This window comes from Nematolebias whitei, chromosome 18 (assembly GCF_014905685.2).
Source record: "Nematolebias whitei isolate Nwh7 chromosome 18, NemWhi1, whole genome shotgun sequence".
In the NCBI taxonomy this organism is placed as follows: domain Eukaryota; kingdom Metazoa; phylum Chordata; class Actinopteri; order Cyprinodontiformes; family Rivulidae; genus Nematolebias; species Nematolebias whitei.
The window spans coordinates 30,690,770-30,703,564 of NC_056515.1; the positions used below are offsets into that span (position 1 = coordinate 30,690,770).

At 40.2% G+C, this 12,795-nt stretch overlaps 1 protein-coding gene across 1 annotated transcript in view; it reads right to left on the reverse strand.

The window, feature by feature from the left end:
• The window catches only part of lhx6a (LIM homeobox 6a), a 13,093-nt gene extending 1,587 nt beyond the window's left edge, over positions 1–11,506 (reverse strand). The window contains exons 1-4 of the mRNA XM_037692372.1: positions 11,416–11,506; positions 11,115–11,297; positions 9,322–9,443; positions 415–635 (exon numbers count right to left, since the gene is read on the reverse strand). Of these exons, the coding sequence (XP_037548300.1) occupies positions 415–635; positions 9,322–9,443; positions 11,115–11,297; positions 11,416–11,418 (529 nt within the window). The 5' untranslated portion in view covers positions 11,419–11,506. The remainder of the gene's footprint in view (positions 1–414; positions 636–9,321; positions 9,444–11,114; positions 11,298–11,415) is intronic.
• Positions 11,507–12,795: the final 1,289 nt, after the last annotated feature.

Genomic DNA, 12,795 nt, shown 5'->3' on the forward strand with positions numbered 1-12,795 from the left:
ATATATATATATATATATATATATATATACATACATATATATATATATATATACATTACAATTTCATTATGTTCTTTTGCTTGTTTGTTTACTGTTAATTAAAGGCTGGAAATAGTGTACTAATCACAGCTGACTTTAGATCCTGAGGCAAAAATATTTATAACTTTAGGGCTTAGATAGTTGTTGCTTTAACTAAGTAGAATGAAGATTTAAGCTCCTTTAGCTCAGCAGTCACTAATTTTGTGGACATCAAACTCATTATTTTTTCAAAAACCATATCTAATGGATGACATCAATCTAAATATCAATATAAACCAAAACGCCAATGTACGGATTCAAACACAAGCTCTGGTTGAATCTTGTCTTCTAAAGTGACTCTCGTCTTGAGCGAACATCTGGAGTTGTGTCGCTCACCGCTCTCAGCTGCCCGTTTGAGGTTCTCCACCATGGTGTCGTAATGGATCCGACACAAGACCTTCTCCTCCACCAACCCGAACTCCTCTCCCGTGGACAGCTGCCTCTTGCATGAGTAGCATGCAAAGCAGGCCAAGTGGTAGGCATTTCCCCTCGCACGGCGCACCCAGTCGCTGGCGTAAATCTGCCGCCCGCATCGGGCACACTTAGTACCAAACCTACTGTGAGGGAGAGAAAAGGAGAACAGCACAGGAAGAGAAAGAGATGGAAACAGAATGAGAGATGAAGGCTAAAAGCAGTATTTGCTAAAGGAAAAAAAAAGTTTTTAAATTATAGCAGATATCACATTCAATAAAGCTCAAACTGTTAAACAATGTCACCAAATTTGGGCAATTAAATACATTACTGTATTTTCAAACTAAGAAAAAAGGTAAAATATGCACACTAACTTCTTTTACTATCTCGTGTTTTGAGTAAAAACAAGGTTTGCAGCGTGTGTTTTGAAACTTCTGGCATATTTCAAAGTCTTCAAGAAGAAACCTCGGAGGATGAAGCTTTCAGAAAAAGACTCTGGCATGCGGCTGCAAGCCGAACCTCGAATGCAAACAAACCAACACCTGCAATTTCCTGACTGATCCATGAAGGCCCTGACACACACACGCAAACACACACCCACACAAACTTTAAACAACGCATAATCTTGGACGGTTTTACATACAGTAAGAGATGAGGAAATACTCTGACATCATTCTAGATCCCCGACCTGTAACTGATACAACATAAACCATCAGATTTTTCTCTTCTGGATAGGTGCTCCAAGAAGCTGAAGGGCATGGAGGGAAAGAGGATAAATAACCAGCAAATTACAGTAAGAGAAGGATATGGGCGAGGGAAAGAATATTAACTCGTTAGAGTCATCAAATGCGGTGAAACTACAGTGGCCCTGAGGTGTAAATGAACAACATTTGAAAAAACAGAATTACATTTGAAAAAAACGGAATTATATTATGCCAAAGCGGAAGTGGCAGAAGCAAAAGTGGCCAAAGCTGAAGTGGCTGGAATCACATTTGAAAAAAATAGAAATACATTTGAAAAAACTGAATTACATTACGCCAAAGCAGAAGTGGCCAAAATCACATTTGAAAGAAATGGAATTACATTGAGGCCCCGTGATAGACTTGCGACTCGTCCAGGGTGTACCCCGCCCCTCGCACAGTGATTGCTGGACATGGGCACCGGTGACCCCCGTGACCCAAAATGGAAGAAACGGGTAAAAGATAATAGATGGATGGATGGATGAATGGAATTACATTGAGCCAAAGCGGAAGTGGCTAAAGCAGAAGTGGCTAAAGCAGAAGAGGCCAGAAACACATTAGGAAAAAATGGAATTACATTTGAAAAAACAAAATTGCATTTGAATAAAACAGAATTACATTTTAAAAACGGAATTACATTAAGCCAAACTACCTCAGGGCCACCGTAATAAAGTAAAAAAAAAAAAAAAAACTAAAAACACCCCCTGCCCCCACCACTTCTAGTTTGGTTTAATGTAAGTCCATTTTTTCAAATGCAATTCCGTTTATTCCAAATATGATTTCGGCCACTTCCGCCTTGGCCACTTCTGCTTCGGCCACTTCCGCTTTGGCTTAATGTAATTCAGTTTGTTTCACATATATATATATATTTTTTTTTTTTTTCAAAAGTAATTCCATTTTTTCAAATGTTGTTCATTTACACCTCAGGGCCACCATATGAAACAGAGAAGATCTCTAAATATAAGATACCTGTGTGTTTAAAAGCCATGAACCATATAGCCATAACTAGAACACAAATGAGAAGAAGCGTAGAAAGACTATTGGTCATTTAAGTACCGTATTTTCTGGCATATACAGTAAGTCACTCCGGAGTATAAGTCGCATCAGTCAAAAAAAAAAGCATAATGAAGAGGAAAAAAACATATATACCATACCATACCATTTTATTTATAGAGCACTTAAAACAGCTACAAGGCCAACCAAAGTGCTGTACAGACAGAACAACAAACACATGAAGCAATATACAAAATGAAGTAAATCAAAAATATAGACATAAAATCGATGCAGATAATAAATATGACGACAAACCAGTGTGGAGCATACAGGTTTAAAACACAGATCCTCTGGTGTTGAAAGCTACTGAATAGTAGTGAGTTTTTAAACGGGATTTGAAAACCGAGAGGGAGGGGTCCTGTCTGACAAGCAGAGGTAACGCGTTCCAAAGTCTTGGTCCTGCTACAGAGAAGGCCCTGTCACCTCTGCGCTTAAGACGAGTTCCTGGAACTGTGAGGAGCAACTGGTCGGCTGACCTCAGGGAATGTGGTGGGACATACAGTTGTAGCAGATCAGAGAGATGGGGGGGGGCGAAACTGTTCAGCGATTTGTAGACATACAGGAGTATTTTTGAACGCCATATAAGTGGAGTAAGTGCCATATAAGTGCCATATAAGTGCCATATAAGTCACTTCAGTATATAAGTCACATTTATTATGTGTTTATTTAATGGTAAAACATCTTCATTTTGCCTGGGTAGGGTGGTGCCATCCTTCCATCCATCCATCACGGCTGGAGCTGCTAGTTCTCCAGCGTTCCTCCGCCTGCACCAGCTGAGTGAAGCGACTGCGCACGGAAGAACTCGCTGTTGCAGTTCTTCGAAATTTAAAGCGTCAGTAAAAAATTATGGTATGAATATGGAAAAAAGTATATAAGTCACAGGACTGACAAATCTATGCACCAAGAAAAAAAAAAACTGCGACTTATACGCCGGAAAATACGGTACACTAATTCCTTCAAAAATGAGTTTCTGTGATTTTATCCTTTAAGAATCACTGAATGTGACATTATACAGTGTCCACATAAATGACCACTTTAGGACATCTAAAATATTACACAAAGCCCCTGTTTTACACAAGAATTAAAACAATGGAGCACATGATGAAGTTAAATGGGTGCTTTAGGTTTGAGATAATAAGGATTAGGTTAAGAGCCATTGTTGAGGTCAGCAGCAGCTGCCAGATCTGGTGAAGGAGGTTGGGTGTGTAGAGAAGCATCAGCAGTCCTCATGCTGCACCAGATTTCTGTTTTCTTACAGCTAAAACGATGAGGCATGCTTTTACTCATGCATCTGTTTTTTTTTATTTGTTATGAAGCCCAAAACATGAGTCAAATTCAAAGTGGAAGCGGTGGGAGGAAATAAGTGGAGCACAGACATCCAAGAAGAAGGTAAGTGACTGAGGCAAAGAGCTAGAGCTGCAGGGAAGTGGCCATGGGGGGAGAGGAGGACGGGGCTGCAGCGCCAAGTGAGTGGGTTTGGCAGCGTCTCAGTGCACTCAAGTCCACTCTGTCTGGAATGAAAGCACACTACAACCCCAACATCAGAAGCTCTCCTAAGAGCTGCAGGTTTCATTATGCATGCACCGAAAGGACAGATCAGCTGCTTCTGCAGTTTATTATTACTATTTAATAAACTACATTTGCTTTTTTTTTTTTTAAAAGGGAACAACTGATTTTTTTATTTAGCTACAGCTAAACAAAAATGCAACGTATTAGCCAAAAGAGCAGTGCCAGAAACGAACCGAGCCCTTGCTTACAGTGCCAATAGCTCTGGAGGATTCCAGCCCATTCTTACAGTGAAGAAGAAAAGATTGTGGCTAATCCAGCATGACAGCTTGTCAGTTTCATGCTGTGAGACAGAACCCAGAAAAGCTGCAAATCATCCCTCGTTTTAACCTCCCAACTCCTCTATCTTGATCTTCTGGCTTGTAGTGTACAACAAAAAAAAAGATGTTTATGTTGGACTGACTTCAGTTTGCAGCTCTACATCATGGGACACCACAAAACTCACTTTCACCCTGAATGCTAGCCTTATTTTATCCCTTTTAGTGTTTTTTTTTATTTTTTATAGTAATTCACCTGCTGCTGAAAGAGAACTTTAAATGAGGTAAACATTATCTGGATTTTTTTTTTTTGAAGGGCTATGAAAATTAATTAATCTTTATTAGAGCTGACCTAAACAAGGTCTTGCTTTGTTTGGTTTCATGGTGCAAGGTTTAGCTTCATTTGAGGAATCCAAGATGAAGAAAAAAAGGGATAGCGACTTGTAGTTCATAGATTTTTATCAATCTATCATGTTTGCATTAAAATACTCATTGTAATCTATAAAATAAAAAGTAAAAAAGATTACCTTGAACTATATCAGTTTGAAGGAGTAATTTTCCAGATATATCGACATGCCTTTCTGACATGTGGGACTACACTCACTGTAAACGAAGCACTGAGCTGAATCTGCTGAAAACCTTATAGAAGCTTGAGTCATGTGATCAATCTACATTAAGCTGCTCTTTGTAAGTCTTTGTAAGTAAACAGTTATCAGCCATTAAATGGCCGTTATTAGTTGTTATCATCCCCATAGGTTGCATTCAGACTGTCCCTCCTACCTCCTAGTAGGTTTAAAAGTACGTTCTTATCGCTGATAATATGCAGCTTCGCCTGCGTCTAAAACCAGGGTTGTTATGGTCAGCTTTATTTAACTCTTTTCCTAAACCTAACCTAAGCTGACCCAGAGCACTGACCCTAAACCTAACCCCCTGACCCTGTTATCAGCGATAAGAACGTACCTTTGAACCTAGGAGGTAGAGGAGGGACAGTCTGAACGCAACTTATGGGGATGATAACAACTAATACCGGCCATTTAATGGCTGATAACATTCGAAGCGGGTGCGTATATGGAGAAATCGCACAAGTGTAATGAAATATGAGAGTGAACCTGTTGACGACTGCAAATTTCGGTCTGAAATATTTGAAAAGCGGCATTGTGTGGAGTGCCTGAAAACAAAAGGTCTCATCTGTTATATATTTCTAGAGAAACAGGTGAAATACATCCTGTTTTCAAGTCTAATTCAATCTAGATGGGTCGAAAATCCAAAGACTTTACTCATCAAATCTGAGCATAAATACATCAAAAACTTTCTGACTTGTCCATTCCAAACAGCTCTTCTGTAAATGACACTATTGTTGATCTATTTTCAGTCACTTCGGCTGTTTCTGCAGGTAAACATGCTTAGATTTTTTTAATTTAAGGACACGTACGTTAACTATCAATATGAGAAAAAACTGTGCATATTTGGTTTATTTCTTTGTGATTTTTTTTACCACCCATCATGACTTTGCAATGAGTGCCCAGAAATAAATCCTTGGTATTTTTATTCTCTCCTCTTTGAATCTTTATTTTTTTTTGTCTGTATTTCTGCATGAATAAAACATTTTGCTTTTTTTTTTTTTACTGAAACACGTCGAACTGTGTCACAGATGTCTTATTATGATTTTAATTCACTCGCTTCCTATCAAAAACCAAACCGCTCCGTCTGTGCCCTCTGCTGGCTTGCGTTGCCATGGAAACCCAATCAGTTAACCAGAAGTGGGTATAGGTGATGAATAATCATAATTTTTTAAAAACGACGCGCGAGCGCACGTGCGTAAAACAGGCTCGCGCGCGTTTGAACGAGCATGCGGCTCACCCGCAAAGTTCACTACCTGCACGAACTCTGGTTACAGCGCCGATGTCCCAGGGAGCCCCTGATTAGAGCCGAAATGTAACTTCCTGTGTGGCCTCACAGACGTGGATGATATTTCTATAAACTGAAGCGAAGAGGGGGAGGGGGAACGGGGCAAAGGCTGATAAAAGAAACAGTTTTAAATATGTGTGTGTGTGATCAACCCCCAAGGCCTGACATTCGTTTGAGGGCCACAGCAGGGGCTCTATCCTGCCCCTTACCCTTCCAATCCAAGACAGAAAGAAAAAAAAACCCGCTGACGTACCCACCCCGCCCTTCTGCTGCACACACATACACATAAACACAGAGGGAAACCCGCTCTGATTTCCTGCCATTACGCCCCATTAAAGCAGCTGTCAGTCCAAAGCCAGATGAGAGGCTGACACAGATGAAGAAATATCTCCAGAGGTTTGAAAGCAGCCCCGGGGATCTGGACTCGCAGCGGTGTTTAAATCTGCTCGAAACCCAGATTGCAGTTTTTATTTACTGAACGGTGCAAGGCTCAAGCCTGCAGCAGAGTCCAAGACTTGCTGCATCACTGTGATCTCTGCCTGACTCTGAAGGCCGTTCACTGCGATAAGGAGGTGTTTTCTAACAATACTTGATCAAATATGCACGTTGCAGTTCAAACAGCAGCACATGCTAACTGTAAAATTCATTTATTAGACATTTGATAACATCTGTATCGTTTTTAGTGTTTGCTAACTAGATAAAACGTGTCAAATTCTATTTTATGTGATGCTCTGGTCTGATGAACCCTTTAATATAAGGGCTTTGCGTCTTATGAGCCTAATGCTTTCAACCCATTCTGTTTAAAAAAAAAAAAAGTTAATGCAACTCAAGCCATCCAAAGCTCGCAACTCACTTCTACATTTAAACGAATAATAAATTAACAATTTTAAGAAAGTGAAAAGGGCATGGCTGAATTTACCCCCTAATGTTCAAAACTGACAGCACAACACAAAACATGCAGGCAGCACGACGGCTCAGTGGTTAGCACTGTTGCCTCACAGCAAGAAGGTCCCGGGTTCAATACCGGCTCTTTCTGTGTGGGGTCTTCTCGTGCTTGCGTGGGTTTTCTCCAGGTACTCCAGTTTCCTCCCACAGACTAAACACATGCATGTTAGGTTGCCTTCAGGTCCAGGCCTCCCTTGCAAAGGAGAACTGTGATCTCAGTGGGATTTGACTGGTTAAATGAAGGTTAATAATAAATAAACAATTATGTCATCAAACGCCAAAAATACAACAGATCTGATGCTTAAGAATCGTATAGCAAGACTTGTTTGTCATTCACTCAGCAAAAAGACATTTTATTCCCTCTTAGATAAACTTGTGCTACTTTTAACGATCTTGACATTCCTGTGTTATAATAAAGAATTAAAACGTGCTAACGTGATACTTTGGAAACAGTACCAGGAATTTAATTTTTTTTTTTTTACCTTGCTAACAACAACCATATAAAATACCAGATGCAGTTTCTAATTTGTGCTTTGATAAGATAAATGAATGTTCACTGTCTATTTACGTATCTTCAAAACAAATGGCAGTAATAAGGCATAAAAAGGTTTATAGATGTGTTATATTAATTTTGGGCGGTTGTAATGCAGTTTAGAGAATAATAGTCATAAGTTCAGGTCTGAAGGCAAATAAGATGATTTCAAAAGGAGCATTTAAATTGGAAAACAGTCGTACAAATATTAAAACAAAGGTGAGGATTGGCAGCTGCCTGCATAAATGAACATATGTGTCAGTGGACTGTGGAATAATAAATACATGTTTCAGATTCACATTTTCATATTTAACATTATCAGTGTGTGTCCAAGTTAAAGTGTGCAGTTGCACGTCTTTGTGTGCAAAAGTTACGGTTTGAATAAAAGTTGCATTCACGTCAGGAACAGGCCAGACTCTCGGGGATGTCTAATTGCTGGTCTGGAGGCCTGTGGGTCTGGGGTGCAGGGCAACTAATTGCTGGTGATTATAAACCTCAGAGCACTGGCCTGGTGTCAGGTTTTAATCAGACAAACACCAAAGTTAACACACACACACACACACACTCTCAAACACAACAGAGTTAAACACAAATGAGCGTGTGTGTTTGCACACCTCCTCCAGGCCACTGAACACAATATTACCATGCTGTTGGTGGTGTGAACCCAACTTAACCTCAGGTACCACACACACACACACACACATACACTGATACAAGTCTTTATATTACCTTTTAAACAAACATGCATGAATAGAAAACTCGTGCGCAAAATAAAATTTAAAAAATACAATTATTACATGATTCTTGCACGTTGAACAAATGGTTTATTGACTAAAAATTACACAAATTTAAAATTTCACTCACTGACAATAATAACAATATTATTAAGCTATAAGTTGTTTGAAGCTATTTTATCTGAAAGGGAAACATAAAAATAATTAAACTGAATTAAATTAGGTGGGGTGACTAAACTCAGATGAAAACCTATTCGAACTGGAATTTCTGGTGAATTCCCTTCCCGCTCAAATCGCAGCATCCAGCACAGTCATTTAATGATAACGACTCCTACCATGTGCGTAAAATGGTGTGTGTGTGTGTGTGTGTTTTGTGTGTGTGTGGAGGTAACTTCTCATTTTTGGGGGCTAAACTGGAACACATGAGGCTGACATAATGCATTTAAACCTATACCACAACATAAATACAAAACAACCAAACTTCAATGGCACAACTTCCATCCATCCATCATCTTTACCCGCTTCTTCCTTTCTGTGCCTCAGGGGTCACTTGTGCTCATATCCAGCAGAGGCAGACAGCTCTCCAGTCCATCACTCTCTCACTCACACTTATAGGGACAATTCAGAGTTACCAATCAGCCTAACATGCATGTTTCTGGGGAGAAAAGTCACGCATGCAAACTCCACCCAGAAAGGTCCCGGGCTGGGAATTGAACCGGCAACCTTCTCACTGAGAGGCAACAGCTCTACCAACTGAGCCACCGCAATGCACAGCTTAAAAACAAACAAAATGTAGTCAAAAATATTTACTTGTTTATAACCTGCAAAACAAGGCGACAATTTAAAAGGTGCATTTCATGTTGAAGCTCTTGTGGTGTTTTTGATAGCCATAACAAGACTTTAGATCTTTCAGCTCTTCAAACTTTTATTTTGATACACTCTTTCAGCTCCAGAAAAAAAAAAAAAAAAGCCTTTCAGAATGAAGTGGTCTACAAGGTGAGAAAGGAGAGGAGGGGGGGGGGTGGGGGGGGGGGGGGGGGGGGAGGCAGCAAGGGAGGTGGTATTCTTTTAAAACCACGACCAAAAACTTACCCTACCTGAAATAATCCATTTTGCAGAAGATCTCCTTGTTTTTGATGTAGCAGCTGCTGTGCTGACGCAGTGACGTCCTGCACACCGAGCACTCCAGACAGCGCACGTGCCAGATCAAGTTGTTCACCTGCACAGAGACACCAACCGTGTCAAGCGCACGCGAGAAAACACACGAGGGAGTCATGATGTCCGCGTGACTGTGTCGTTTCGGAGCTTGTTCTCATCATCACACGAGATTTACCCGTGTCACGAGATATTTTAACAAAAATAAAAATTTAAATTAATAGAAGAGGCTCATAATTTTGGATTAACTGAAAAGCTGCTCTACTTTTCAATAATCGTAAATTCACGTTCAATATGTTTTTTTTTTATATCCCATTTAATATAAACTGCTATAAATTCAAGACAGGTATTTGCTTTTTTAAGCTAATTATGAATTGAAAATTAATTGATAAAAAAAAACTCAATTAAATGGAACTGTTGAAGCAAAAAAAAGTTAAGAAAAAATACCCAAATATATATATACTTTAAAAGTATTTGAAATATCAAAAACCTTTAGTTTGAGGAAATACTTTTTGATTGAATTAAGATTTTCACCAACTAGCAAGAATAAATTGTTTAATAGTAAAAACAAATAAAAAAAAAACTAGCTAAAAGCGCTACTAATAACCGGAAGTAGTAGTAGAAGAAGAAAATTAGCATAGCATTTTTTCCAAAACAAAAATACAATTATTTGTGACGATAAACAATATACTTTTTTTTATCAAATATAAACGTATCTGTGAGTGTATGTTAAAAATATAGGTTATGTTTTTAGAAACATTTTATTTTATTAATGTCCTGTTGTATTTTATAAATATTTATGCTATAAGAAATGAAGCATTTTTTTCTAAACAACGAAATCATTTAAAGAAAAGAGTGCTATACTATACACAAGACATATAAGGTAGCCTATTCGGTTAATTTATATTTTCTTTAATCTAATTATTTCACCTATTTAGAAATTGTAGAGTATTAGACAAAAGTAACTCGGAATAAAGAGACAACTAAAATATAGGTTTCCTTCTTTACGCTGTAATTAATTTAACACCGCAGCTAGTTATTTGGGGATAAAGACTTTATTTGATATGAATAGGTTAATTGTTGCTCTGAACACCCAGAGCGCTTCCTGCCGTGTTTCCCCCGCATTATCGGACATGCAGCAGAGAACAAAGCGCTGTCCGATAATGGACCGCGGTATCTTCACACTTCCTGAAAAACACACACGTGCGCGTCTGCGAGGTTTTTTTTTTATTTTTTTTTATTGGAAGCACGCAGCGCACGCGACAAAGACGAGGGCGTTAAGTGAGAGAAACGCTGCAAAACAGTCAAATATTAAAAGCATTTCCTCAAACATTTACATCACATTGTGTCCGTCTTTCCCGCAATTCCGTTAATTATTATTTTTTCGATGGTGTTGAGTTTAAGTGTGCAAATATTTGTATTTTTTTTTATTTGATCTTTAAAGCTCAACAACCGAGACTTTCATTAAAGCAAACTGTTGGTTTAAACCACGAAATCAAACATATTAAAGGTTTTTCTTAATGTTATCAGTTTTAAACTCAAGCACAGTATATGCAATTCTAGAATGCAGGTACGCACTCAATGAAAACAAAGCCTTTTTTTTTGTCAATAAATGTGTGCATATAATAACAAATTATTTCAGTCATATTGGCTGTTTCCAGCTAAACAAACGTGGATTACGCACTTTTTTTTTTTTTTCATTTAAAGTCAGATATGAGGACATGATGGTTCTCACCTTGAGTAAATATCTGTCCAGGATCTCCAGCCCGCAGCTCGCGCACAGGTTCTTCCCGTCGGACGGCACCGAGCTGCTGGTGGAGGTGGGCGAGCACACGGAGGGGGTGGACGGGCTGCTGGGGGACGAGCGGGTGTCCTCCCGCTCCATGTTGGACCTCTGGGACTCTCCGTCCGAGTGAGACTGCAAAGAGGTGCACAGCTCAGTGACACACGCACACTAAAGCCTCCTCTTTATGCCCACACGCGCGCACCATTTGTACAATTTATTCCTGTGTGACCAGGAGATCCAGAGCGCTCACCATCGTGGTGCGTTCAGGGTCCACTCAGCAGCGTTCAGAAACGGTCAGGACAAACGACTGTTCTTCATCGGGCTCACTATATCATCTTCCTCAGGAGGCTTTCGCAGCGGGGGGGAAAAGAGGGGCTCTTCAGGGGTTTATAAAGTAGGTCCTGACAATAAACCGAAAGGGGCCCCCGCAACAAAAGGCACATTTTAATGAAGCCATTTCAATTTGGATTGATTTTACTTCTCTCTCTCTCTCCCTGCCCTTAACCCATGCCTTTCAGAATAATAGTAATATCTTCGCAATCCAGAACACCAGGGTGGTGGAGGGGGTGTGTGGTGGTGGTGGTGGTGGGGACAACTACCTGTAATTACAAATAGCTTGAAACGCGCGCGGATAAGAGAGACCCGGAGTGTCAATTTCAACTGTCAATCAGAAGAAGGCAACGGGTCACCCCCAAAGAAGTGCAAATTTGATTTTTAATGGCTGTAATTAAAATCTAATTCCCTTCAGCGCTCGAGAGAGTGGGAGAGAGTGGCTCGTGGACCGCAAATCACGCTATTCATCACCGAGAGGCGCGTGCGTCCTCGCAGCAGCTGATCTCACACAAGCCGAGGTTCTTGTGACATCACACACAAAAACAACAATCTGCAGGAATTTTTTTTTATATATATATAAATTAGAAGCTAAATTAGTGAGTTCCGTTATAAGTTTAACATCTCTGCATCAAATAAAATAAATATTTTAAAGGCCACCCCCGGAATAGAATTGCGCACAAATCCAGCCTGCATGCGCCTTTTACGCACAAGCGCTCCAAAGCGTCAGTACCTGCTTTGTGGGGATTCCGTCCGACAGAATCTTATTGCCCTCTGAGAGAGGGGACAAAACTTCATTTTTCCAGTACATGAACCCCAGCAGCCTGCTCAGAGTCTCCCGAACTCCCTGGATCAGAGGAAGAATCGGCGTCGCACCATCCGAACCATTTGCGGGTTTGGGTTTCTCCTCCTGCAGTCGCGCGTCGATCTGAGCAGCTGAACAGAAGCGGAGCTCTGTATAGACGAGGGGTCGGCTGAGCTCGATTTAGAGCAGAAAGATTTCTTCCTGTGCCCCCCCCCACTCTCTCCTCACCACCTCCTCTCCTCTTTCTGAGCAGGAGTCTCTGACTGCAGGAAGTGGATAAAACCGAAGGGTTGGCTGCCCTTTTTTTTTTTTTTTTAAATCCAAGGATTCAGGAGAGACGGAAAGAACCAAAGTGTGTCTGCAGAGATGGAGTGGAAGTTTGCGCGCCTCTCTGACCTGCCTTATAATTCAAGGGAAAAAATGGGGGTGGGGGTGAGGGAAGAGTTTCACATGAAGGGTGGACGCAGTTTGTAACAGATGTGATAACACCTCACT